Genomic DNA, 27,844 nt, shown 5'->3' on the forward strand with positions numbered 1-27,844 from the left:
TCCTTCTGCTAGTGCATCACCACCAGACCATTGACATGCACTTGTTGGTGTGTAGCTGCTGTCTGCTGTTGATTGGTGATGTAAATCAGTCCCTGATACAACACTGATCAGCAACTACATATGCAGTAAATAGGCTGTGTATCTCACCGGCATAGGCACTTGGCTGGAGAAAGCCTTGGTAGTTGCTTGCACTGTGAAAGGAAGTTGAAGAGCCAGCACCAGCACCAGTGGGCTTATAGGATTTGTGTGTAGGTGTGGGTGGGCAAGACGGATCATCATTTTGAAAGAAGGCGCTAGGTGAGAGTTGTGGGGCCACATCAACTTGGGAGAATGGCTGCTTGTGGCCATGCTGGCTGTTTGTCAACCCAGCTTGAGATCGTGAGGTCTCAGATGAGTGTGGAGGCTGGTCGGTCCCAGTAACAGGCATTTGTGTGTCATTGTGTGTATCAGCCCCAGAAAAATTAGAGAGACTGAGCCAATCCTCCCAGTCGAGATTGTCGTAATCTACAAGATTTATGTTGTGTGACATGTTGTTTGATCGATGTTATGTCTATGGGACAAGTATAGAGCTAAGTGTAAAGAAAAGGTGAAGAGAATGTAAGCACAAGGTATGAATAATGCTGAGCACAGCGACAACATGAGCAACAAAAGATATGCTGACTGGTTCTGTCTAGTGTACTGCACACATTACCCCTAGTTTCAAACCTACAGGAGAAGGCCGTCCCATAAAGGATGTACCTAAAGAGGAATGATGTCATGGGCTTGCAAGGGCAATCCTGTGGCCTGAAGAGATATAGGATGATGAAAATATATGTATCCTCTGTTCAGAGATTGCAGCTGAATAGACAGACATCTCCATGAACAATTGGTATTCACGTCCATCCTATCATCACAATGAACAGTATGTAGGATGTCAGAGACCAAATACTCAAGATAAGCTTGATTCAACCCTGAGAGGCTGAGCATGTCAAGCCACAAGTGTGGAGGTGACTGACAACAAAGGAAACACTTATGTCTGATGACAGGTCTGCATTCAATGACCAATGGGAACTGATGTTTATTGTCATATGACTATGGCAAGTCAATACCATATGTACATCATTGGTTGGGTGGGAGGTGTCATCTGGTTTATAATTCACCATGATGATAATGACAGATTAGTGGTATTTCCCCCATTGATGCAATCATAACACCTAAAAGTCCACTCAATACAAGTATGGATAAGTCATTGAGAAATACCTTTACCTAGACTTTGCTGAACATCCTTGGGACCTCTGAGAGTCACCCATAGTAATCATCAGTACGTAGATGCAGATCTTGAAGGTGCAGATCTGTGGGCCAGCTTGACTGCTTAGTCCCGCTCTGCCCTCTGAGTGTGGATACAAAAGCAGATTTAATTTGACCAAAAGACAAGCATAGACATCACAACATGATGGGTCAGCTTGGATTGAGAACACCTGACTAACATACATCCACATACTGTCAAAGACAGGAATGCAAGAACATACTTTTGCAGTCTGCATGCACCAGCAGCGAAATCCGATATGCAGTGGTCCAATACGCAGCGGAATCGTCGCTGCGCGTGCGCAATCATTCTCCTTTTGCACCCGTCGGCTCGCAGCACCCTGTCGGCCGTAAATATTTCCGTCTCTTCCTATCAGATTAGAACGATGTCGTAAATAGAATCTCGCCAAGCGCAAAACTTTTACGGTAACCTTGGCAATAAGGGAGAGCGAACGCTCCGTTTGTTCTGCTCCTTCTCGGAGGTCAGAGTGAGTCAGGTTACTCGCTTGTCGCGAGGATCGCGTAGCGGTGATGCGATGGACCTTCCATTGCGGTGGGAGCGAGCGAGGGAAGTGAAGCATGACCTTTCGCTAACATTGCTAGTCTGCTATCTTCCCTGACGTTCGTTCCTAGAAGAGCACAGGATATCGCCCGATAGGACAGAAGGCGTCGGGTTTACCATCGCGACCATTGAAGATCGCAGCCTGGGCCGGGGGTTGCTGGACGAAAGCGGAAGGAGCAAGGCGGGCGAAAGCATCAGGAATAAAATAGGAACGAAGAAGAGAGCGGCACAAGAGAACTACCGGCCGAAACTTTCAGGTTCATGCGATCCACAGGTTCACATGGGTAAATCAGATAGCCCAAATTATCAGATTAGGAAGGTAACGTACGGGACGTCAAGCATGCAAAGCACCACGCATGAAATTTTGACCCCGACTCCACGGCGCACGACATTTTCTTCACCCATCTACTATAACAACATCAGGCGAGCGAGTAAGAAGAGCAGGTCTTCGCCTTTCCACTTGTTCTTCGTGTAGTCATTTCGACGCATACAGATAAATCATCACTTTTTGTGATACAAACGACGACAGGCCACAATGTCAGTCCAACAACTCGGTTACGAGGATCCCGCATCGCAACAGGCTGCCGTGAGCGATGAGCACGAGCACAAGGGCAGTGATGCCGGTGCCAGTGGTGACGATTACGAAGGAGGCAAGCTCAACCACCCGGAAGAGTCTTCGTCACCTGCGGGACTTGAACAAATGATCGACGAGAATGCTCAAGCGGGTGTTCAGAACGCAGAAGCTATCACTGCTACTTGGAACAAGACTTCTTTGGGTCTTGTCTATACATTGTGAGCGCGGCGAGGATTGGCTATGCCCTCCCTACCAGTACTCAGAGCAGAATGGAGACTGAAGTGGCATTCACACCTCGTAGCATGTTCCTTTTGTACTTCGTCAACGCCTTCCAATCTTCGATCACTGGAAATCTCACAGCCTACGTGACCAGTGGCTTTGAAGCTCACTCCCTCATCCCCGTCATCTCCATCGTTTCAGGCGTCATGAGTGCTGCGGCTTACATGCCTATCGCGAAGATCCTGAACTTGTGGGATCGATCAATTGGTTTCGCCATCATGGCAACAATTGCGACTATCGGTTTGATTCTCAGTGCCACCTGCACCAACATTGAAACATACGCTGCTTCGCAGGTGAGTTCTCTGACGAGACGAGTCTACGTGGAATGATCACTGACTTCCGCATCCCCCCTAGGTGTTCTACTCTGTCGGATTCGCTGGAATGATCTATTGTATCGACGTCATCACCGCGGACACCTCTTCTCTCCGAGACCGAGGATTGGCTTACGCCTTTACCTCCTCGCCTTACATCATCACCGCCTTTGCTGGACCCAAGGCTTCTGAAGGCTTCTACGAATCCAACTGGCGATGGGCATTCGGATGCTTCGCCATCATCCTTCCTGTTGTCGCTATCCCCCTCTTCTCGATTTTGCAGTACAACCGGAGATTGGCGAAGAAGAGGGGATTGCTGGTCAAGGTGAAAAGTGACCGTACTCTGAAGCAGACAATCGTCCACTACGTGATTGAGTTCGATGGTGAGTTTGATGTTTATCTTTTACAAGAGGAAGAGTCGCTGACACCATGTATGTTCTTTTCCTGCGCAGTCCTCGGTGTCTTCCTTTTGGCTGCCGGTTTGGTACTCTTCCTTCTTCCATTCTCTATTGCTGCTTCTGCTGCCGACCAATGGAAATCCCCTCACATCATCGCGATGCTCGTCGTCGGATTTGTCCTTCTCATCTGTTTCGGTGTTGCCGAACGATACCTCGCTCCTCGACCTTTCATCCCTTACAAGCTCCTCACCTCTCGAACCGTTCTCGGCGCCTGTCTCTGTGACTTTGTCTACCAGATCGCCTACTACTGCTGGGCATCATACTTCACCAGTTTCCTCCAGGTCAACTACGATACCTCGATCTCTGTCGCTGGATATATCAGCAGTATCTTCGATGTCGTCTCTGGTATTTGGTTGATCGGTGTTGGTTTGCTCATCAAGAAGACCGGCTACTTCCGATGGCTCTTCCTCGGCGCTATCCCACTCTACATGCTGGGTGTCGGCTTGATGATCTACTTCAGGAAGCCCCACATGCACTTGGGTTATATCATCATGTGTCAGATCTTCCTGGCTGTCGGTGGTGGTACCATGATCATCTGTCAACAAGTCGCCGTCCTCGCCGCTTCCTCACACAACGACGCTGCGGCCGTCCTCGCCTTGCTCGGTCTGTTCGGTACTTGTGGTGGTGCGGTCGGTAACTCCATCTCAGGAGCAATCTGGACCCACACTCTCCCTAACGCCTTGGAACGACTCTTGCCGGCTGAGTCTCTCCCGGACTTGCAAGACATTTACGACAGTCTCGAGATCCAGCTCAGTTATCCTATCGGTGACGCTACACGAGAGGCGATCATGTACGCCTACGCAGAGGCTCAGAGTAGAATGTTGATCGCCGGTACCGCCATCATGGCTTTGGCTCTTGGTTTCGTATTCTTGATCAAGAACATCAAGGTTTCAGAGGTCGAGCAGGTCAAGGGTGTTTTGTTCTAGAGTACAGTATTCAGCACGCTGTGTAGATAGACCATTTATAATTCAGACTTGCGTATGCAGCACACTCCTTCTCCGTCTTTCGCGATATTTAGTTCAAGAGAGATATGCATCACAAAACACAACGTCGATATCGTACTGTTCACCTTGCATGTTGTTGCTCTTCGATAGAGATCCACGATTTGCTTATGATGTCGTGATCTCACGATCTTCGGACTCGTCCGAAAAAGATGGAAATGATCACCTCATGGGTTGGTTACTACCGACATTATTATGATTGATCTTGCAAACATCTCTTCTACGTTCTTCTCTTAACCCCTCTACAAAAGACCGACAACAATATGTGGATTCCTAAAATCCTCGTCGGGCTGCTCTCCGCCTCGTCCCAAGTCACCATGACTTCCAAACCAAGTTATCCCAAGCACCAGCTCTTCAAGCTGAACGATGTGAGCGTTTCTCCTTGATAGGATTTGCTTTATCCTCTCCGATGAATTTTGCTGGATCGGTACTAATGAGAGCATGTGTTTCTATACAGGGCAACACCATCCCATCCCCTGCATTCGGCTGCGGATCTGCTCTCTTCGGGAAAGAAGCTACCGACGCTGTGCTCCTCGCCATCGAGAACGGTTATTTGCACATCGACAACTCCCGAGTTTATGGCAACGAGAAGAGCGTCGGTGTTGCTCTCTCGAAAACCGACGTCGAGAGAGAGAAGTTGTACATCACCAGCAAATATGATGCGCTGGATGGGGCATCTGTTGAGGAAGAATTCAACAAGACCATCTCCGAGGTGAGTTTCTTATGGCGATCTAGCTTCCGTCAATAGTCGCATTATATCCCAGCTTCCCATTTCAGACTCTACACAACACACAGAATGTGTGTATAGCTGATACTATATGTACCTTCCTCGGTAGCTCGGCGTAGAGTATCTCGATCTCTACCTTATCCATTTCCCTCGAGCAGCCGATAACGGCGGCGGTATCGCCAAAGTGTGGAAATCATTCGAACAGCTCAAGCGAGATGGTAGAGCGAGAAGTATCGGCGTCAGCAACTACGATCACGATCAGCTGAAGGAGCTTCTCTCGCTTGCTGAGATCAAGCCGTAAGTGAGATCTGCTTTACAATCCACTCGTCTCCTGATCGCTCGCCTTCGCTCATGCGAGCATCGTGCTCGTTTGACATAATGTATCAGCGGGAATCGTGACCGATGTTGACCCTCTTGACACCTTGCAGCGCTGTCAACCAGATCCGATACCATGCGTACAACGCCCTAGCAAACGCTCCCGTTTTGGCACTCTCCCAGAAACACGGTATCATCACCGAAGCATACTCTTCCTTGACAGTGAGTGGCTGCCTCCTACACGCAATATCACCACTTTCCGATGGAAGACTGACAGGCCTACTCTTAGCCCATCACCAAGACACCCGGAGGTCCTGCTGATAAAGTTGGAGAGACGATTGCGATAGAGCTCTCGAAGCGATATGGTCAAGAAGTGACTGTCGGTCAGACCATTCTCGATTGGTTAAGGAGTACTGGCGTTGTCGCTGTTACGTGAGTCTTCGCATCCTCTTCTCCGTTCGACACCATAGCTGACGCAAGACATCTGCCGATCAGCACGTCTTCAAAGGACTATCGATTGAGAGAACAGCTCGCTGTTTTCCAGGACGACTTCCCCCTCCTCACAGCCGAAGAGGCGAAGTCGTACGAGCTTGCTGGTCCAGGATGGGCACCGAAGACCAAGTAAGATGGATATGCTGAGAAGGCGGGATGCCCGGGCCTGGTGGGTGTGGTGGAGGATCTCTTGAGAGAAGGAGATAAGGAACAAATGGTGTGGACAATAGAAGCATGCAATCAAAATGACCATGATTACGCAGTACGGCTCGGGTATTCCATGGTTCCACCCTCGGCGTGATCAAATGTGGATGTAGCCACACAGCACAGCATGTCATGCTATACACAGCTCGGTGAAGTCACCCTCATACCTTCCGACATCACCGGCCACTCCGGAACATCGGGCCTGACTCTTTCGAAAGGTCTGTCTGTCCTCAAACAACAAACCGCACCTATCTGTATACTGTCCTTCGGAAAAGTGTGCCTTTCGTTCTCGTCGTCGGTTCAATTACGATGCTTATGCGACGGGGGCGAGCACCGAGTGTACCACAGAATGGTGATCACCCTCAAACAAGCGACACCAGCTCCGATCGGTGTGTTGTTCGGAGAATATCCTTGTCTGCCAACCCACACAATTCCATGGACGCCACAACTGAGCACACTGTTGATCACCTCAATTGCGTTGTCCTGCAAGGGAAGATCAGACGGGGTTCCGGGCTTTATGTGTATGCACGTACACACGAGCTGCTCGATCGCTTGCGACCATATGGGCATAGACTGATCTGATTCGCCAATCACTTGCCCATCAACTGATTGACATGTGATGCAATCTTCACGGATCATCAGATCATCTATCCCCGACGTTTCGTTTTCGGCCCCAACATAGCTAATACAGCTTCCAGGAGGGTGCTGTCTGACCTTTGTAATCTCCTTGTGCTACCATACTATTGGACCTGACTCCGATGATCGAGGACTGAATAGGGGTGGTACGGTAAACACTCGCCACCACAACATTACATCTCCCGGATCCTGGCCATGGGTCCTGCTTTCGGATTCGTAGATCCGGCAAATCAGACGATGATCATGAGCCGATATGGTCGGGCTCAACTTGGAATGATATGGACTGAAAGGCATAAAAGGAGGTCGAGGGAGAGGTTCATGAACTGGTCTCTCGCCACTGACTCACTTCACTACTACACTTCCAGACAGTCAGCTCACTACTCACATCGCACAAGTCCCACCGACTCAAGTACTGTCTGACTCTGTTCCTATCAAACACTACCCATATCGTCTCTACTAATTGCTCAGACACCATGTCCGCCATCTCAATCAAGTCCGCCGTCACTCCTCACATCTCCATCGCCCAAGTGCTCTCCCAGTCCATTGTCAACGAGATCATACACGACTCGCAGACGACGAAGCTTAGTCGTTCGTTGTCAGTCTCATCTTCGAATTCAACCACATCGACAAGTTCTACATACTCAAGGTCAGCGGAGGATATGGTTTGTAGACTTGCAGGTCAGGAGGTGAGTCCGTCTCAATCTGCCTTCGGTCTACAAATCCCCGTTCGAAAATGTTTCTGGTCATGGACACTGCTCCGCATTACACTCTGCCTAGCTTGATAACCACGCTAACATCTCGTGTGCCCTTCCAGCCTCACGTGCTGATTGACCTCTGGTCCGGTGGCAATGTTCGCATTGACGGACGTGATCTCACACTCACACCTCACGACGCGGAAGACTTGCTTCATGCCATCAAGGCTGACGAAAGGGTGAGTCAACACTCAACATCACAACTCCGGACTAGGTGTACTACTCCTGTTATAAAACTTCGTGGCCTTCGGTGAAGGTACTTGTGCTGACTTTTTGGCGTTAGTTTGAATTCGTCAAAGTCACGTCATTCGATACCGAAGGCGAAGATTGGAAGGTGAGCCTGAACATTCTTCATCGTCCTCTCCGGCATTGGCCTGTCGGCGCTTCCTGATATGCGCTTGTCTACATTGGCAGAGCAACGCTGACATTGTGCTTCAGATCTCCTTCCGTCGATCCGACATCGTCGACGCCGGTGCGATCGCTGAAGCAGAGTGAGACGGTTCAGTGGTTCTCACGGCAGACGGGGTGTTGTAATCTTTGACCGAGTTGTTTGTTTTGGTTGTACACGGGTGCAGAAGTCGTCTTTGCGAGTTACTTCTGTCAGGTTTCCTTGTTATCTTGGCTAGTACGAATGCATGCATACGTCCTTGACTTAGCAACGCAATACAACCTGTGGCAGGGTTAGCTGCTGCCATCGCTGGTCCAGATGTTATGTTAAGCTCACAAGTAGACATATATCATACCAAGACCCTCCTCAGCTCACCAGGGCCCACGACGACACCCGTAATGGGACATCTTCCCTTCCTTCGAGAAAGCTTCGTCCCACTCTGTCGCACCTCGTCCACGATCTTTCCTACATCATCCGTCGCTTTGTCATCGCCTAGTTCCACCTCAGCCTCCTCCTCATCGTCACGATCCTCGTCATCTCCTTCAACTGCATCCCAGCCGCATCGCCAACATACTACCCACCCACTTGGTAGAACCGCCGGGTTTTGCCACTTCCTCCTACACAACGGACATTTTCCATATCCTTCCGCTCCTACGACGTACTGCTTCGGGACTACTATCCCTTCCGCGAGCTGTTTCTCCTCGACTCCCACTTCGGCTGGCGGAGTCTGAGGTGGAGTTGGAGGTAATAGCCCCGATTCTGGTAAGATTGGTAGCGGTCTCGGGGGGAGTATAGACGCATGCGTCGCTGCGATCGAGTTTTGGGTGGAAGTGAGAGGCGAGAACGAACGTGGCGAGGAGGGGGAGTACCACCATTGTGATAATTTGAGAGCGAGGAGTAGTGGAGGAAGCAGTGGTGGTAGTCTCGATAAGAGGGAAGTCGGATTGTCTTGTTCCTATATGTTATATCAATCAAGCGTCAGCTTGAACTATTTAGGGCGGATTTGTGCTTGACTAACCTCGTCATCTGGACCGCGACGCGCGACTCGTAGACCTAACCATCTATGCCACGGTCTATAGCTATCTGACTTGTCGAACAGATACGCAATATCGTACCCAAGGAACGTGAGGTCGATTCCAAGATTTATATATGGATACAAGAGTTTGAACGCTCTTTGGCCCTATTCGTCAATGTCATAAGCTGGATCGCTCATACCTTGCAAAATGTCAAGAAGTATAGCTTACCTTAGTCACTGCCATTCCCGTTGGTACATCCTCCATTATATCGTCTTCGTCTCTCCCTCCTCCTAATCTCTCATAATAGTCTTGCGTTCGAGCTCGGAGATAGGGTAATCCGACGAGGAAGAGCAATAAACCCCATCCTTGTTTTCGACTCAAATTCCGTCTACGAGGAGGTTCGATCGAGGACAATCGAGGCGTCGAGATGGTATGAGAGGGAAAAATACGAAGGCCATAAAAGTGCTCGGATATCGACGCATCTGCACGTCAATACGAAGGTAATGAGCACCCTACCAGATGAACTTGTGCGATGGGCGAAACCGAGATTAACTTACTGTGTCGTTTGAGATGGTGTCGCTCTAGCAACAAGAGCAGAAGAGCGAAAAACTCTTCGTGATGGTTTAATAGTCGTAACAGATATCGAGGATACCGTTGTGCAAAGTACTATCAAGTCACATCACAACGAGAGGGTAAGCGTTAGAGGTTTACGAAACTGGCCCGGACAGCGTAACCCAACTCACCGAAAGGACGTATCTGACGACAGGATGGAAGAGATCTCGCAGTTGTTCTTGAGCAAGCAGGTCGAACAGCGACGGTCTTGTATGGTCCGTAGATGGTCCTGCATGCGGGAAGAGCGGCTGAGGTGTGGACATCGCTGCGTAGGTAAAGGAAGTTATGCAGAGCCGAGAAGATAATTAAATGTTGTTGCAGTTAGATATCGAGTTAACCGACTACCCGGCACTCCTATCCGGCTTAATCTATTGTGGCCACCCACATATCAAGTCATGGAATTGGAAACCCTGCTCAACTCAAAATTATATCACGATTGAGACGCAAAGGCAAACCACTTCTACATACTTGGCGGCTCCTTCATTGATCTGAATAAGTGATTGATAACAATGTAGTATGAGGCAATCTGTCATGTTGACTTACAGAGACTTTCAGTCATCAAAGCCCTATCACAGCATAGCAACAAAGTTGAGGTGATGTTTGCCAAATGTGTCAAAATACACTGTCAAGATGGACAAGGTACACAAAGAGAATCACAAGGACAACAAGAATCTGAAGAGGCCAACTCAAAATGAGCGTTGTGGGCTCTGACTCACAGAAAGCTAAGTGTTTTTTTAAAGAACAACAGCGGTATGGCTTTCAACCAGATCATCAGAGAGGAAAAGAATACCAAAATGTGTATGACAAGGAAGAAACAACACACTGGGATGAGAAGGGTCATTAGAAATGTGTGACATGGCCCCCATAAATGACAGTGATGTAATATGATGTTATGTCATTCAACATGGTACAATGTGATAGGTTATTTCCAGTTAGTCATGGTGTATTGTAATGTAACATGATGTGATGTGTAATCATTCTGACACGATGTGTCAGAGTAATGTGATGCAATAGGTGATGCATAATGTACTGTAATGTGATGTAATGTGATGCAGTTTGATATACTATGATGTAATACGGTGCAGCCTGATGTGCTGGGCAATGGTGCAAGGTAGCATGATGCAATACCAACGGGTCATTTCAGCTTCTTGTGATGTAATGTGTGATCAATTTAAGAGTCACAACTTGTCCCTGTCAAGTCTTCTTTTATACAAACAAAGACAAGGTGGACTGCAAATGGTAAGTAAGAAGTGACAATGTATGACTTGGAGTACTTGTGAACTGGTTGACAGGGTTACAGGTCTGGAAGGATTGGGTGAGACTTGCGACGATGATAAGGTTTGTCGGAGTGGGTGGTTTAGATACTTTGAGGGGCAATGTCACGACCGTAAACCGATAATCGCGAACATGCCACAAAACTCGTCGTAATTCATAAAACCTCGACGCGTTTATACGAACTTAGAACTATCACATCGTCGTACCGCGAATCTTAGATCTTTACCAATACATGTGAGTCCAGAATATGGCCTTTTAGCAATTGGCAACCGGGAACATGAACATAACCGAGAACGAGTGAGAATCGCAAAGGGATATAGATGAAGGAACAACCATAGTCAAGAGAATGAATCCCCAGTGATTCTCGATTTTAGTCTTCACCGTAGTACATGAACTTAGCCACCGTAGCCACGATCTTAGTAGTCACCCGATCAGTCTCGACTTAGCTGTATATATGTTATACCCTTAAGTCCATGACACACGCGAACTTCACATCTACAATACTGTTTTGGGTCGAATCTTGGTCATTGGCTGGTCGGTGTGACGCCCCTGACAGGCAACAAGGAGTCTTGAGTTTGAGGGTTTGGTGAGATCTCTTTTGAGTTATTTTTGATCCTTGAAAGGAAAGGAAGGACTTACAAAACAGCTCCAAAACACTGTCCTTCTTCTGAGTACCCATATTGTACGTCTCATACAACATTGGTGTTGGGTCAATTGTATGAAAATCATATAAGAAGCTATCTTATCCCTCAACAAAGCTTCTGAGAGCATCAGTTGACTTCCGCCCACACTATTCACGCGACCCAATGGAGCCTTCATTAATGTCTGTTTTATCCTCCTCGGACTGTGTTGTACCACACCATGATCTGCTTGGCATTGGGAATGAGCAGGATTGTGACAGTCTGCCGTGTTAGCTTCTGAAATCCCTTTGTTTCCTCAGTACACCAAGACATTTGCTTCTCTCATTGGCGCACCTTTTATCCTATGAAACTGCCAAGAGATCGAACATAGTTGTGTGTTGCCGCCTATTTGTTGGAAGGGATGCAGAATCCCTCGTTTGTATATAAAAGCCATTATCCCTGGCCCAGATGTGTTTTACATAACTTCCATCACACAAGCTACAGTCACACCTTCATCTCAACCAGGAACCACCAGTTATTTTCTCCCTCATTTAAAGCAGATCTCAAGCAAGCCTACAATGCCAGATGAACCATTCAACCAATTGTTTCAACATGCTCTTGATGTTCCTGAGGGGAAGAAACCTGATCGCTCAACAACAAACGATGATTTTGCTCAACAAGCTGCCAGTCAAATATCATACCCATCGGTTGTTCCTCAATGCTCTGTCGGTGATGGATCATCCTACGCAGGTGAAGGTAATCTAGGCTTCCCTGCAGGTGTTGTCACTGATCATTGATAAATGTTTTCTCAGTGCTTCCTGCCTTGGGGTACCACAATGTACCGAATGCATATTCAGGTGAATTCCATTGATTGAACCTCAATTGGGGACACACAAAGTGATACAAGGCTGATGCAAAGACACATAGATCCCCCTCGTTTGGGAAGAGCGACTCACACTCTTGCAGGTGAGTGTCTATGTCCTATTTCAGATGGGTCACTGTGAAGTATCCCTTGTACAACAAGACTCCCAGCCCTATCCAGGTTGTACTTATCAAACACAGCCTGTCAGTGGCTATCAACAAGAGTCAACATATAGAGGTGGTCATGGACAAAGTGTCGTAGGTCAGCGATATGCTGGTTACATAGAGACATTGTATGTGATCACTGACAAAAGTATTGTCAGGTCAACCTAGCACATTCTACCCTGGCATAGACAGTGCATATCTTGGTAAGTCTAGTCTGGAGATTGCAGTCCACTCAGACAGGGTCATAGAGCTAATTGGGTGTGTCAAGGAAATGCCAATGTGGGTAAGGAGTTCAATATGCTTGGTGGTGAGTTCTCGTATAAGCCAGCAATCTGCACAGGTGACAATGATCTTGATCTCTTAATGATCTTCAGGATTGTCCAAATTCTTTGCAGACCCAGGTGGTAAGTTTCTGGACCCTGTGAAGAACCCCTAACATGGTCACTTATCTGGGTTATGTCCTATAAACATGCTCATGATAGGCTCAGATTTCAGTCTCAATCAGCCCGTTTCTAGACAGGCCAGCTATGCTTCCTACAATTGGAACAACATTCCTGGTGAGACCATGTGATGAGAGAGTCAAGATATGCACTTTGACCATTGTGATTACAGAACCTACTGCAAATCCTGCAATAGCTGGATCGTCCCATGCTCCTCTAGGACAGTTCTCACAACAGTCTCACGTTCTGACTCAAGAAGAAGGAGGTGCAGAATCAAACAGAGAATGTTGGTATGCTGGCCGTGAGTCTCATTGTTGAATCGTTCACAGCTTGACAAGAAATTGTCTTGTGTGTATGTGTATGAGTTTGAGCGAACAAATATTAACAGGGTCGTGTGGGCCTTTGATGTAAAAAAAGTGCTCCCTCGTCAAAGGGTGAAACATAGCCACTCTGTTACCTCAACAGGAGATTGCAAGTATGTACCTGTGTGGCACACCTCTTGCAAGGTCTTTCAAGGCATCACCTGGACGACATTCGAACATTCAGTTTTGTTGAGTAAGATGGAGCCTATCGATGGTGTTCCACACTACTTGTCAGAATGGGCTGCTGTTATCTCCCCACGCACTGCAGAGACGGAAAAGGGGCGGTATGCAACCATCAAACGTCGCTTTCAAATGCCGTACCCCACAAAGGACCAAGGAAGCATCCTTAAGGTGACCAGATTCACTAGCAATGATCCATCTTACAAGACTAGCAGCAACACTCCTCTTTATTCTGTGATCCATGACGCGTTCAGTAAATATAGCCATGGCATGAGGTCTTCAAATCAGGCTGCTTACCCAGAGACACTGTCAGATGTTGAAATTGAGGTCATGGGACACTTGGAGGTGAATGGGGGAGCCAAATTTGGTGGTACAATGGTTCTCATGATGGAGATCCATCTCCCAAGCAAAAAGGTATGTGCCGTAGAATGATACTATCTGTAGTTTCTGGCTTTGTCCGTCCTTGTAGTCTCAGGGATCTTATCATCAAATCTCAAGCTTCCAGCACACTATACATGAATGATTGCAGCCTTTAGACAAGCTCAGCCAATAGTAGTGCAGCACAGATCAGCAAGGATGAGGTTATTGCTACAGGTTGAGAGGTTCCATCTTCCAAGGTCACAGAGTTCAAGGCACAATGAACAAAAACTCTAACATGATCATGGTCATGGACAAAGAGAGGGGAAGCAGATCAAGTAGAGGTGAAGGAGTCAGTAGAAGAGTGCAAGTGCATGTGCATGTGTTTACTACAAAGTTAGATGTAATTATAGGGAAATGTTTACACAATGTAAGGGGTGCTGGCAAAGTACAGCTGGTGGGAAGCATTCACCCTGTAATGGAGTCATACATGTGGCTTCCCCTGTTGCGAAGCAATCTCCTTGAGGTTCCTTGGATGTCATTGTTGCCATCATTGGTATTGGCTGTGAAGGGTAATCAATCAAGGGCCATGACCAAAGCAACTTCTTGTGGTAGCATTGTGCTGCAAGAATATTTGCAGGTGACTTGCAAAAGTTGACAGAGGCTTCACTCAGCTATGTGGATAGACAGGATGAAAATTGGTGGATTTTGCCTTGGTAGAACAAGGACCGGTTCAGCAAGAATAACTCCTTTGAAAGTCTGAAAGCAACGTCAGAGGACAGCCTTTGGTCTGCTGTCTCTGGAGTATTGCTGTGGTGTTGACGGAGGTTCAGCAACAACTTGACTGAATGTAACCCCTCTCCATAGCTTAGAAATGAGTGTGTAGGTAGATAGCAGAATAGTACCTCCACAGAATCATGAGATGTGTACACATACACCCTTCTAATCTCACCCAACTCAGATACAGATGAATTTCGGACAAAGCAACAGCAAGGGCACGGTGAACGAGACAGTTGTTCTCTTCAGTCAGATCTTGGTGGTATTACATTGGACCCTCTATGAGACCTTTGGTGGAGTACTACAACAGTGTTTGGTACAGAATCAGTGCAATGTTGGGATGAAGTCAGTACACTGTCTATACAAAATCATTGGAGTCTTGAGACTTTTGACAAGTGACAGTTGGGGTGGGTCCAAGTCTTATTGTTCTTCATTTCGAAGTTTGGTGGTTAGATTTGGAGGTGTGTTTGGAAGGGACAAAGTGGATTCATAACAATGACAGTGATGTAATATGATGTGGTGTGAAGTGGGATGATGCAAAGGGGTTATTTTCACCTACTCATGACATACAATGATGAAATGTGATGTAATCTGATGTAATGGGATGTATCATGATGTCTGAACATATACATGGATGATGAGTCATGACACCTGATGATGCAATGTGATGCAATGTGTTGTACTGTATCGTGATATAGCACATTATGTCATTTTGACGTCTGTTGATGTAATGTAGTTCAACACACTTTGTTATGATGTGTCATGACTTTATGTGATGTATACCTATGTGATGTAATATGAGGCAATGTCTCTAAGTAGTACAATGCAAGTGTTGAGACATGATGCAATGTGTTGTAATGTGACATCATTGCTTAGTGATGACCTGAAGTGATGTCATGTAACATACTGCAGCATGAGACACATAGTGGAATGCAGCAGGCCATGACATATTATGATATGGAGTGATATGACATCATCTCATAGGCTATTTTAGTCTCCTATACTGTAATGTGATGCAATAAGATGCCATGGCATGCATAGTCCTATGACGTAATGTGATGTTGTTGTAAGTGAAGTCCCTTTGACGTCTTCTTCAGACCCCTTTTGTGTCTTCCTCAGACCCCTTTTGTGTCTTCAGTGCAATGACATGTCCTTTGATTGCATGAAACTGTCAAAGGACAAAAAAATGCTGCATGGGGACAAATCTGCTTTAGCAGTGTAGCAGAATCCCACTGTTCGTCTATAAAAGCCACTGTGGCCTACATGTTTTACAAACAATAACTACACCAAACTACATTTACAATTCTATTGCAACTAGCACCCTTATTACTGAAACAGACCACAGTATCTCCACCATGTCATTCCCCCCATTTGACCCAGAAGCATTTGAGCTAGCACCAGTTGACCCAGAAGCATTTGACAAGGCCCTCTTGGAGACTAGCAAGGAGGCGGCGGAAGAACAGCAACAGGAATCCTCATCATATCATTCAACATATCAGGTTCAACACAACACTGCTCTGCAAGTCTCCAGTCACACAGCATTCTCATCAGATGGTTCTCAATACAACACTGGGGGTGGACAATCTTACATAGGTAAGGAGATCCAGGCTCCCGCATGGGTGTTGTCATTGATCATTGACAAATCTCTTCTCAGCACTACCTCCTGCGGAATACCACAACAACCTCAATTCACTCTCTGGTGGGTCCTGAGTACAGTCCAGATATCCCACAACATTGACTCAAGGCTGATGCATAAGCACATAAACCCAGATGCTGCAGGTGGCAGTCAGCACTATTCCCATCTTTATGAGCGATTTCCAGGTTACAGAACTGATTATGGACAAAGTATTATGGGTGAGTGATTTGTTGGCTGGCCAGCCAAAAGGCGATGTAGATGTCCACCGACCATTGTGTTGATAGGTCAAGCTGGCACTGACAAATCCAATGCATATCTTAGTAAGTCTGAACTATGTATTTCAGACCATACACACAGAGACATAGAGCTGACCTAGACATGTTTAGGCTCCCCCATCATGGGTGAAGATTTCAGCATGCCCAATGGTAAGTTCTTACAAAAGCCAGCAATATACCCAAATGATTGATCATGCCTTCCCCCTCAGAATCATACACATCCCATGGGTCCCAATATGGTATGATCATTTACATTGTATCACTGTCTTCACCGCAGCTTTCTACTTCTGGGTCATGTCCCAATAAAGCGCTGCTGATGCTTTATCAGATCCCATGTCTTATGAGCCACTTCCTGCCCTGTCCAACTCTGATCAAGTGCACGGCAATAACATCCCTGGTGCGCTTGACTGCTGACAAGGCTGTTGTGACCACACTCATGATGTTTGTTACAGGTACTGGTAAAGCTCCCCAACTTGCCAGACAAAGGTCAACTGCAGGACGCAGCTCAACTGCGGGACGCAGCTCAACTGCAGGACACAGCTCAACTGCGGGACGCAGCTCAACTGCAGGACACAGCTCAACTGCAGGACACAGCTCAACTGCAGGACACAGCTCAACTGCAGGACCCAGCTCTACTGCAGGACACAGCTCAACTGCAGGAAAAGGCAAAGAAATGCTCCAAGGAAGTCCAGAACCTGATAGTGAGTCTGTTTGCCCCTGGTCCCTCATGTAGCTGTTTGCTTGTCAACTTGTGGTAATGCGTGTAGACCAGAATCTACCAAGAGAGGTCTGACCCACTGTGACTTCTGTTAGTACAACCAGGAGACCTGGTCAAGTACCGATCCGAAGGTACAGGTGCTTATGTGGAGGTGCACAATACTGGCAAATGGATTTTACGCTGCTATGCCTGGCAAACGGTTTACACTGTGCTCCTAAAGGATTCAGAAAGCACGACATGTCTCAAATCACCTTGGTTGTCAAGGCACAACAATACAATTCACTCGATTGCTGTGCCACGAAGTGCATATCATGCAACATATGAGCAACAAATCGAGGTTGAGATCAATGAAGAGATTGAAAAGGGAATCAGATCTGGGGCGATTCTGTCTGTAACAGGAATTAAACCTAATAACCTGGATAACCCATCAGAACCCAAAGCTGTCTTCTTTAAAAGGCTTTACATGAAATTCAGTAGGTATGGCAAGCATTTAAAAAATCCAAGAAAACCAACAGATACCACTCTTCGGTTTCCAAATACAGTGTCTTTTATTGAAACAACTCTCGATAGTCTGGTGGATGTGAATATGTCTGTTTTAGATAAGGGATTGACTGTGAGAGGCAAGACACATGTCAGGATGATCATCAATGAACCAGACGACAAGGTGAGTATTCTGTACACGCACGAGTACCATCTGTCCGTTCCTGACTTTGTCTGTTCACTCAACCTCAGGATCCCTCATTGAGTGGATCGCCACAGAACATGCCAGAACCTGCAGACGGTTCAGGTACTAGTGGTGGTCAGCTTGATGCCAGGACATCTCATATCAATGTGGCTCAAGAGGGAAAGGGTAAGGCTACTGCGACTGGATCAGAATCTTCACCTTACCAAGATCAGAGTGGCAAAGAAGGACATGAACACAGACATCGACATCAGCACAAACATCGACATGACAAGCAAAGGACAAGAAAGTAGAGTTTAGACGGTGGGACAAAGAGCAGAAGGGAATGACTACAGTATGAAGTGTACTTATTGGGATGGAGCTGAAAGCAAGGATGTAAGGTTGAAGATCTGGAAGAGTGGTGGGAGATGTCCATGCAGTGAATAAGGTTATGCAGGCATTCAATAGCCTAAAGTTCTTCAGTGCATTACCGTAGGCCTGTTGCACATCAACTTGTACTTGAACCCCAGTCAACTTGAGCATTTGTGCTGTATCTCTCACACAGGGCAGTGATGTCACAAATGATACTTACTTAGACCAACATTCTTGGGTATAGACAGCAAGATCTGGGAGGTTCAGCAGAATGCTGATTATTGTAACCTTCCATAGTGTGTGTGTGATGCTTGGATAGTGTAGTTGGCCACTGGCTAGGCAATGTGTTAATTACACTGATGTTGTTGGCCTGACTTCCTTCTTCTAGACTGTTGAAGCGGATGAACCTTTGTCATACTACACTGCTACGCACAATCACAAAGATCAAGTGGCGGGGTTTGCACCGTCCGTCCGACTGAATGAGCTTCGAAGAGCTGCTTCCAATGCTTCTGCCATCTCTGATTCGTCAAGCTTGTCGAGGGAAATTGAGGTGAGCTAGCATTTCTGCTTCATCAACAACTCATCGTCACTCACCCTCCTGACATCATATGTTCCAAACTCGCAAACCATCTGATGTGTGCATCCAGACAACATTGCAATCATCGACGTCTACAGGAAACATTTGCTGACTTCCTCTCTTCCCTTGCTAGGAGTCTGCCATCCTTTGCAAATCTCATCCTCGGACGCATCACGCACTGACCAGAGACAAATGTTGAGCTGCTCGAGCCAAACTTTGTGCCATGAAACGTATCAACAAGGCAGGATATTGTGCTACCAAAGCTGAGCTGAGAGCACAGTGGTGCTGTGTTGCTCCGAGAACGAGGGTGGGACCTGGAATGGGCATGGGGATGAGGCAGGGACCTATGGGTGGTATGGGTGTGGGAATGGGGACAAGAGGAGAGATGATTGGACATTGATGTATAGGACATTGAGTAAGGAGAAGGTATCGAGATGGATACCGTGGATGGGTGATAAGTAGGCAGTGAACGCTTGAGCTTTTTGTAGTGATTCTAGTATTGAAGTCTGAAGAGGATGTCATATAGATGTGCTGTACTTTCAGATAAGACTCATAGATGGATAACCAATAACATGCAACCGGGAGTCTTGATGGAACCTCTCATATCGGACGACTTGCCCACGTTTCTGCGGAGGTTGATGTCGTCGGTAAATGAGCCGGGAACAATACTACGAACTGCCTACAGTGACTGAATATAGGGACAATGTATACATTAGATTGCCGCATGCCTGGCGCTACTGGTGCCCTATGCATATGAGACCATACGTACGAGTGGTGCTGATTGTGCAGTATTTTCCTCAACGAAATAAGTCTTCGGTGACGGGTGCCTGAGGTGCAATGTCGTAAACAGAAAACATGATTGTGAACATTGATTCAATCTTTCGTCTCACTTCACTTGAACACACTACAAACGTCGCTCGCATATCCGCATTTCACCTGTCTAAAGGCGCTTCTTGTATCGTGTACACTTGAGTTACTTCTCTTGGTTGATAGTCAAGTGCTACTTGCATCACCCCTTCATCCGAACAACCGGACCCCATCAGCTCAAATCGCGACGCGACTGATCTTGCGTGTTAACATACGTCTAAAACGCAACAGAACGCCCAATCACGCATCAACTTACGACATACCGAGTAAAACAGAACATCCAAGCTCGAGATGGCAGAGAATGGTGATCCTGGACCTAGTACGAGATCCAGTCGAGCCTCATTAGCAGGAATGACCAAACTCAAGGCGGCTAGAAAAGTCCCAGGTGATCAAGTAGGACCGAATCATCGACAAGCTTCACAAGAAGGGGAGAGCGAGCTCGATGAGCTTGAAGCGGAGGATGGACAGGACTTGGGGAGTGACAGTGGAAGCGAGAGTGAGAGTGAGGGCGAGGATGACGAGGATATCGTCGGGGATGGGAGGGACGATGGGAAGAACGAAACCAGTGGAGATGTCAGGACTGGTAACGAGACCGCGGCTCCAACGAGAGGAGAGAAGGCAGGACTGAAAGTTGGAGAGCCGTTCCCGTGGGGTGAGGTGGTATGGTACTTCGACGAGGTATCAATCTCCAAGACGATGAGAGACCATCTTGCGAAGAGAGTCAAGGTGAGTTGGGTACTATCCGAGACAGCGTCATTGTGCCTGCTTGTAAACTCATCCTCAATCCCTTTCGTTCTCCCTAACCCCCTTGTGTCATTGATTATCTTGTCTCACTTTTCCAATCCAAAGAGACCTCTCTGCTCTTCATACTGTCCTCACTTCCATCCTACTATGAGTGATGAGCTCAAAACGAGATGGACTCTGACTAACCAAGACTTGTATTGCAGAAATTAGGCGGAAGGATTGACGATGACTCGCCCTGTGATGCTACCGTAATCCTCATCAACCCACCTCTTGTTCCTCCCCAACTTATGGGATCATTCACCTCCATTCCTACTGTTAAGTCCGGCGAAACTCTTCTTCTATCATACCATTGGTTGGCGAGATGTTATTTTTCCAAGAAGGTGGAAGAGTTCACGGAAGTAAACCAGCCACCGCTGTTCGTTGTGGGTCATGATGGGGGCAAAGAGAAAGGCCAGGGATTGAGGGTTCTAGTCAGCGATCTTGGCGAGGGGACGGAGAAGCAGAGGAGGGGTGTCATGGAGCTGCTGGAGGTAAGTCATCTGGGTTCGGTGTATTGGCCGTGGTGTTTGAAGGACCGGTAGACTCTCCGCGCGTGGGAGGTATACCTCAGCCTGTGGCGTCCGTTCTACATCGGAGGCTTCAGCGGGACCTGGGTGGTTAGAAGCATACCAATGTGTGGGGAACAGGAGACGATGCGATTGGGAGGGGCTAGAGCACCCGCAATTCCCTCAAGAATCATGCTGACGTTCTTCTCCTGGATAGCGAAACGGCGCTATGGTCGTCTCACCCGCCGAAAACCCTCACATCTGTATCACCCCTTCCAACCATCCATATCTCACCCATCCCCCTTCTGAGACGAAATGGGCCGGAGTGAAGTGGAGATCGCCCAAATGGGTACTTGACCAAATTGCGAAGAAGGAAAAGAAGGAGATGAAGGCGGTTAGGCAGATGAAGGCGGTCAGATGGCGAGAACAGCTGGACAGAGGGAGTGTGGTTCGCAGAGGCACAACGAAGGTGAAGAGTGAGGCTCGACACCCGAGGTAAGTCCCTTTCCCCTCTCACTGGGTCACGAGTACAGACTGTTGTGAAAGATGGGGCCCAGAACATGCTGTATAAAAGTGGTGATGGTTGACACCGCTCATTTCGCAGGACCGTATTCACTCCGCACGATCGAGATATGCTGGCGAGATGGTTGGCTTTCCATAAGCCCGGTCCAAGAGGCAGAACTACGAGGTCTCTGTATGATGAGCTTCAGGTCAGTTAGCAGTTGTCTACTGTTCTTTCTTCGGGATCCTGTATCGCGTGGCCCAATACCTATATTCCACTTCTAATCCCCCGACATCGCAGTTGATTCTCTCCTTCGTCGTGCCCCTTGACAGATGCTGACGGTCTGATTCTATATTGCGCAGAGCTACAAATCATCGCATCCTCACTACTCCTGGGCTTCCCGACACCCCTCCACAGCATGGCATGAACATTTCAAGCGTTCTCGAGCGAAAATAGGAATCGACGCCAGAATCCTAGAAGAAGAGGTGGACAGATATGTGCAAGAAGGCATTGATGGGAGCTTGAGGACGAAGGCGGAGCGCAAGGCGGGCAAGGGTACACGGCAGATTGGGAAGAGGAAGCGGAGTGCGGGGGGGAGGGCTCCTGCTAAATCGAGAACGGAGGTGCCAAAAGAGCAGTTCGTCGAGATTGACCAAGAACTGATAACGAATGACGAAGAAGGGACACACAGTGCAGTCCAATCTAAGTCAACGAACTCGGGCTCGGCGGAGGGTCGACCAGCCACAAGGAGCAACAAGTCCAGGGCGGCAGACGATGCAACATCTTCGAGATCAAATGACAAAAACCCCGCTTTACGTCAAAGTGGAAACTTGCCCCGTGCTGTCGAGACGAATGGTGGGGCGAACGATGACGATGATGAGGGTCACTCGCATGCGTCGGATGAGCGTGCTGAATCAGAAGAAGTCGACGACTTTGTAGGAGACGCTCTTGACAAATCAGTAGAGTAAGTGGTGGGCACGTGCAGAAGTAAAATCGTTAGAGCATCCTGGCTGACAGCTTACCTGACCGCAGAATGCAAGCTACTTACGGAGGACATGACGAGGTCATAAATGGCAAGAACAAGACGGGAGCGGCAGGTGTACATTGGGCGCCGAAGCCAGAGGCAAATGCTGCGAAGGGGGAGCGGCGGTCCAAGAGACCCAGGATAGCAACGAAGGCATGAAAGTGACATATTATAGGAACGCAGATGTCTCCACGTATACTACAAGTGCCTTTAGATACTATGTGCATGCTGGAAGCGGTCGTGCTATGCATGATTCAATGATGTTCATTGATCGACCTATACGCTCAAGACTTCTGAACACCCGTACATCGCTGCAAGAACAAATGCCACATTGACCGAAATTTGGTTCCGTCGTATTGTCACCTCTGTCTCCAAGCGTCCTCTTTCGTTCGAATCAATAGCTTTCAACAACATCTCATCTGCTCGTATATCTCAGCACAACCGACTACACTCGCAATATAACAGCAAGCTCACACACATACTAGCAGTCATTTCGACCGAATATCTAGCTTAGAGAAACAAGCTTCGAGCGAGCAAGACGAAGGAACATGGACGCTCTTATTCCCTTTACGACTTCGGGGAGTTTGGTAGACCTCGTCGATAGTGAGTGTAACGATCAAGCTTCCTCCTCCGCTATACCTTCCCTATGAGCTGCATGCCATGGGAATCCCTTTCCTCAGGTTTATCTTGCAACACCGATCTATCTGCGATTGCTGTTAAACCAAACCTACACCACACATTACATCTCTTACTGAACGCCCTCGGGAAAGAACAGTGCTGATTTCAATTTTGTCCTTTCTCTTCTCGCACCTCTCCCTCCCTCTTTCGCCATTCTGACGATCTATGTACCCACTCCACCGCGATCTTACGCCTGACCTCGCCGTGTTACAGAAAAAGTGATGGTCATTCTGAGAGATGGAAGAAAGATGATTGGAGTTTTTAGAAGTTATGATCAGTTTGGTGAGTGGAGCGGTTGATCTAAGTGTATCAATTATGAAAGTACACCTGGAGGAAAATGTGCCTGAGCGAGTGGGTTAGCTGGATTGAAGGAAAGGTCGACGTGTAGCAGACTCAGAAGGGCAAAGGGGGAAGCACTCTACCATCAAAACAAGCCACAAGGACCAGCTGACGTCTGATCTTCTCATCCTCCTCCTCCAACCATGCCGCGACGACTGAACGCATCTACTCGATTCGTCCTCATCTTCATCTGTGACATGTTCCCTACCCGCCCGCAACCCCCGTGCTCAGCCAACTTCCTGCTCGACTCTTGCGTCGAGAGATTACATTACAAGCTCGAATATGCCGACAAGGACATTGGCGTGTTGTTGGTCCGTGGTGAGAATGTGGTGGCTCTGGGAGAGATTGTGAGTCGCGAAGTCCTCTGGATCTACAATCGACCTACATGGTCGTATGATTCCACTTCATCATACCTTCAATCCAGTCATTTGGCTGGCTTACGCTGGATGGTAGAAGTTGTCTTGCGCATGGATCTTCGCTGACATACTTGTGTCTCACTACAGGACCTGATAGCAGAAGATATGGTACCGTTGGTGGAGGTCGGGTTGAAGGAGATAGAAGAGAAGATCAACGCGGAGACGGTGAGTCTCGCTCCTACATCCTGAATCCCAAACACGACTCGGCTGACCGTGATGCACTCTGTACGTAGAAACGACGCGAGAGAGATCAGATCGTACGAGAAAAGGTGTTGAGCACGATGGGTTTCGTCAATGAGGGTAGAGAAGGAGACGCGTACTAGTATGTTAGATACGCTCGGTATGAGGAACACAGGTGAGTGCGTATTTGATGTTCAAGCGACACACAATAAGCGATGAAGGCGGAAGCTAATACGTTATGAACATCTAGACGGAGGAGAATGACCCATCCATCACATTGTCGGGACACACACCAACTATACGTTATACGAGGCTCAGAGATGTTATTTATATGAGTCTATGGGGGTCTACATCGCACATCTCATGCATAGCGGGGGATGGAAAAGAGATAGGAAGGAGAAGAAAGTCTCGGTCGGGTGGCAAAAAGAGTCGAGACGCACGGGCCTATCAACACCTCACATCAACAATACACATCATCATCGCTCTCTTTCTTCTTTCACTTTCTCCCTCTCTCTTTCAATATGTCCTGATAGATTGCTAGTAAAGTAACCTGATCATCTAATAGGCTAATCAATCACTCACCCCCGACAAGCTACTGACGTCGATAACACTACTGCAATCGGAGTGAGATAGGTATGTGTTCTCGCTGCTGACGATCTCCTTCCTCTTCTTGCTTCCTCTGACATCCCTTTGCTCAACTAAACTGTTTGCTGTGTTCCACTAATCTCAGCAGTCGCTGATCTCCCATATTCTTCAATTTGGCAGATCCACTCGCAGAAGCACAACCTCCCTTTCCGACTTTACTTCACGGCCTAGCGCTCAACAATCGACCTCTTCCTTCCTTCCCTTCGATCCACTTTCCATCACTTCTTCGTTTGTTCCTTTCTATCTCTCACTCCGTCACTACCACTCACATCGTATACGCAAACATATTCAAGGATGTCATCGAAACCGCATTTACCTGCCTCTGCATCACGTCGTAACCTACCACCCCCTTCATCCAATCCCTCTGCTCGATTTTCCACCGACAAGAACGACGATATCAACGGTCACAACCACTCTAAAGAGAACGGAAGAGGTGCAGAAGGCGGAGAAGGTGGAGGTGAGGGGGAAGATGATTTGCCTTATTTGAATTATGTGACGTGTTGTTTGTGGTAAGTGTTCTGTTGTCGGCTTTTGGGGGTACAGTAGTGGTGGGAGGTATGAAGGCACGAGCAGGGTATGGGAAGCAGAGGAAGAGCGTCCAAAGTCGGGAGGAAGACAATTTGTGAGCGAGTGAAATGAGGAAGACGACAATTTGTTGTTGAAGGAGAGTTATTGGACTGGAAGGACGAACAAGGATTGGAGGGGGAAGACAAGGAGGAAGAGGGTGTTCAAATTCCTGCTCCGGCGCTCTCTACCTCGTTCTACCCTCTAACCAATTTCTTTTACGACGAGGAGATCCTTTGGTTGGTATACTGACTGCCGTGTTTTCATTCCAACAGCCGTGATCGATTTATCGACACTGCCGGTCCTGAGGGAAAGGGCAAGGCATTCTTCATGACTTCATGTGGTCACATTCTTTGTTCGGCAGAAGAGCATAATCGTGAGCGGTCTCTCCACCATTGATCATGGCTTCTACTTGACTCAGCTGATCAGATGTAATCAGACAAGAAAGGTGTTTGTACCGCGTGCAAGAAATCGATGACGATGGTGGAGATCGCACAAAGCAGTGTGAGTATCCTTGTCTGTACTTCCTATTGCCTTGTTCTTCGTTTCGCTGAGCATGTAAAGCCCTCATGCCCTTTGTTGTGGCTTGAAGCTGGATCTGACTGACCTTGCTTTTTCTCACTTGCAGCTCCTCCCTGCTCAGGAGATGTGGTTCCAGGATCCGAACATGGTCACTGCCAGGGTTAACGCTGAGATCAAGTCCACTCTCGCTAATTTGATGGAGAAAGCAGACACGGCGGCTAAGATACACAAGGTGAGTCTGAATTCCCTCTTAGCTGTCCTTCAATAGTCGCTTAGCCTATTTTACTTTCAGTTTCAATACAAGGATATGCAACGGACAATTCAGCACCTGGTCACAGTGAACAAGGAGAAGGACGTCAGTAAACATCTTGCTCATCAACATAACCATTGTCCTTGCTGACATTGTGACTGGTCTTAGGCTGAAATCGTCAGATTGCGAGATGAGCTGGAACAGTCTACCAAGTAGGTGGCCTGTCCTCTTTGTCAACGATGCTTTGCACTGATTCAAATCCTTCCCCGATCACAGCGACATTCAAGATCTCAAAGAATCGATTGCAACATTCGAAGCCGAGCATGCCGGCTGTTCCGCCAGTGTACCTCCACACAACAGACGGGTGCCTCATGCTCATCAAATCGGCCAAGGTGGTGGATACCCTACGCCTCGGTATGATAATCAAATGTTGAGACCGGTACCCGAAGACGTAGAACTGAATGCGTATGTTGACGCGAATCAACAAAGAGCGACTGATACCCACAACTATACGATTGAAAATGCTTTCGAGGTGCAACAAGGTGACTCAAGGATGAACAAAAGACCTAGAGCGAATATCCTTGACCAACAGCCTCAGCCGTGAGTTTCACCATTCACCTTCTCGTCAGCAAGCTTGAGGAACTGATATCGTTCATGTATTTCAGCTTCGTACCGCAAACCCCTTCTGCCCCGACTCGGTCTGGTCCTACGCGACTCAGTGAACAGGATCAACTCATGGCGACAGCTATTCGAGGATATCAACCTCCCAAGGTAAACCAGTCGTCGCGAATACAGGGAAGATCTGTTGGAGTCTACGAGCCTTCGCCAGCGGCCTATGTCGCACAGAACGGTGGAGTGAAAAGTAAGCTTGAGTGAGTGAATTCATTCAGCTTGATTGATGAGCCTCTTGACTGACGAGTATGCTGACCTGCTTATATTCTCAGACAATTCAGATTCGATCGCAGTTCGTTGAAAGCTCCAGCCACTCCTCAACCGTACACTCAAGGATACATCCCTCAAAGACGAGCTACCCCCTTGCCACGATCGGTATCCGCCGGTCCAACCCATCACCACTACGACTATGCAGGTCAGCAGACTATCAACTTCGATGGTCCCCCAATTGCTGGCGGTTTCTCAAATGATCAGTATCGTGAGTTGCCGAAAGCACTCGTAATCTGGATTTCAAGACAAGCTCATGAAATCTACACCACAGAAACCCCCGTGCAGCATCATCAAGCATCTAGACAACCTTACTCTCATCAAATTAATACTGACCATCAACCTCAACAAGTGCAAGAATACCAAATGCCACGTGAAGAGATGCAACGATACCAACCTCAAGATCAGTACGCTTACCAACAACGTCAAGACATCGAGAGTCGACCTCCTGTTACTCTTGCTTATGCCCGGCAAGAAGGACGAGGCAGGGATAGGTTCTGATCTCAACTCAAGAATGAGACTACTTACACGGCTAATACAAGACGACGACGTGACGTGCTGTTGACGGAGTGTCACCGAGGCGTGCTGGTGCTGCGAGACCAGAGAAGATTGATGGGTCGGCACTGAGTGTAGGTTCGACGTGGCGATTAGACTGATAGCGAAGTTACACTGTGTAAATATGCATATATCCCATACATTCCTCCTACAATGCCTTGATACTTTGCAAGGACCAGGTGTAAAG

The 27,844-nt window shown here is 47.7% G+C and overlaps 7 protein-coding genes across 7 annotated transcripts; 6 read left to right on the top strand and 1 right to left on the bottom strand.

The window, feature by feature from the left end:
* Positions 1-2,381: 2,381 nt before the first annotated feature.
* CI109_104940 (uncharacterized protein) lies at positions 2,382-4,394 on the top strand (the record flags this gene model as incomplete). The annotated part of the gene is made up of 4 exons (XM_032007388.1): positions 2,382-2,638; positions 2,722-2,992; positions 3,054-3,393; positions 3,463-4,394. The coding sequence occupies 4 exons, from the start codon at positions 2,382-2,384 to the stop codon at positions 4,392-4,394; spliced, it is 1,800 nt and encodes a 599-aa protein (XP_031858294.1).
* Positions 4,395-4,732: 338 nt separating this feature from the next.
* On the top strand, positions 4,733-6,136 carry CI109_104941 (uncharacterized protein; the record flags this gene model as incomplete). The annotated part of the gene is made up of 6 exons (XM_032007387.2): positions 4,733-4,837; positions 4,927-5,181; positions 5,306-5,493; positions 5,625-5,733; positions 5,801-5,943; positions 6,007-6,136. 6 exons carry the CDS (start codon positions 4,733-4,735, stop codon positions 6,134-6,136), a joined length of 930 nt encoding a protein of 309 aa, XP_031858293.2.
* A 1,180-nt stretch (positions 6,137-7,316) lies between these two features.
* CI109_104942 (uncharacterized protein) lies at positions 7,317-8,090 on the top strand (the record flags this gene model as incomplete). Its single annotated transcript, XM_032007386.1, has 4 exons — positions 7,317-7,529; positions 7,658-7,774; positions 7,879-7,929; positions 8,034-8,090. The coding sequence occupies 4 exons, from the start codon at positions 7,317-7,319 to the stop codon at positions 8,088-8,090; spliced, it is 438 nt and encodes a 145-aa protein (XP_031858292.1).
* A 242-nt stretch (positions 8,091-8,332) lies between these two features.
* Positions 8,333-9,874, bottom strand: CI109_104943 (uncharacterized protein; the record flags this gene model as incomplete). Its single annotated transcript, XM_032007385.1, has 5 exons — positions 8,333-8,938; positions 9,002-9,163; positions 9,228-9,481; positions 9,557-9,665; positions 9,743-9,874. 5 exons carry the CDS (start codon positions 9,872-9,874, stop codon positions 8,333-8,335), a joined length of 1,263 nt encoding a protein of 420 aa, XP_031858291.1.
* A 10,171-nt stretch (positions 9,875-20,045) lies between these two features.
* Positions 20,046-22,728, top strand: CI109_104944 (uncharacterized protein; the record flags this gene model as incomplete). The annotated part of the gene is made up of 6 exons (XM_032008398.1): positions 20,046-20,480; positions 20,702-21,028; positions 21,261-21,538; positions 21,648-21,753; positions 21,908-22,509; positions 22,578-22,728. 6 exons carry the CDS (start codon positions 20,046-20,048, stop codon positions 22,726-22,728), a joined length of 1,899 nt encoding a protein of 632 aa, XP_031857331.1.
* Positions 22,729-23,117: 389 nt separating this feature from the next.
* CI109_104945 (uncharacterized protein) lies at positions 23,118-24,325 on the top strand (the record flags this gene model as incomplete). The annotated part of the gene is made up of 5 exons (XM_032008397.2): positions 23,118-23,172; positions 23,461-23,529; positions 23,818-23,933; positions 24,090-24,167; positions 24,236-24,325. 5 exons carry the CDS (start codon positions 23,118-23,120, stop codon positions 24,323-24,325), a joined length of 408 nt encoding a protein of 135 aa, XP_031857330.2.
* Positions 24,326-25,121: 796 nt separating this feature from the next.
* On the top strand, positions 25,122-27,603 carry CI109_104946 (uncharacterized protein; the record flags this gene model as incomplete). The annotated part of the gene is made up of 10 exons (XM_065967583.1): positions 25,122-25,336; positions 25,667-25,767; positions 25,831-25,895; positions 26,020-26,145; positions 26,206-26,268; positions 26,332-26,375; positions 26,440-26,763; positions 26,829-27,035; positions 27,108-27,313; positions 27,377-27,603. 10 exons carry the CDS (start codon positions 25,122-25,124, stop codon positions 27,601-27,603), a joined length of 1,578 nt encoding a protein of 525 aa, XP_065823655.1.
* Between the last annotated feature and the right edge of the window lie 241 nt (positions 27,604-27,844).

This window comes from Kwoniella shandongensis, chromosome 8 (assembly GCF_008629635.2).
Source record: "Kwoniella shandongensis chromosome 8, complete sequence".
In the NCBI taxonomy this organism is placed as follows: Eukaryota; Fungi; Basidiomycota; class Tremellomycetes; order Tremellales; family Cryptococcaceae; genus Kwoniella; species Kwoniella shandongensis.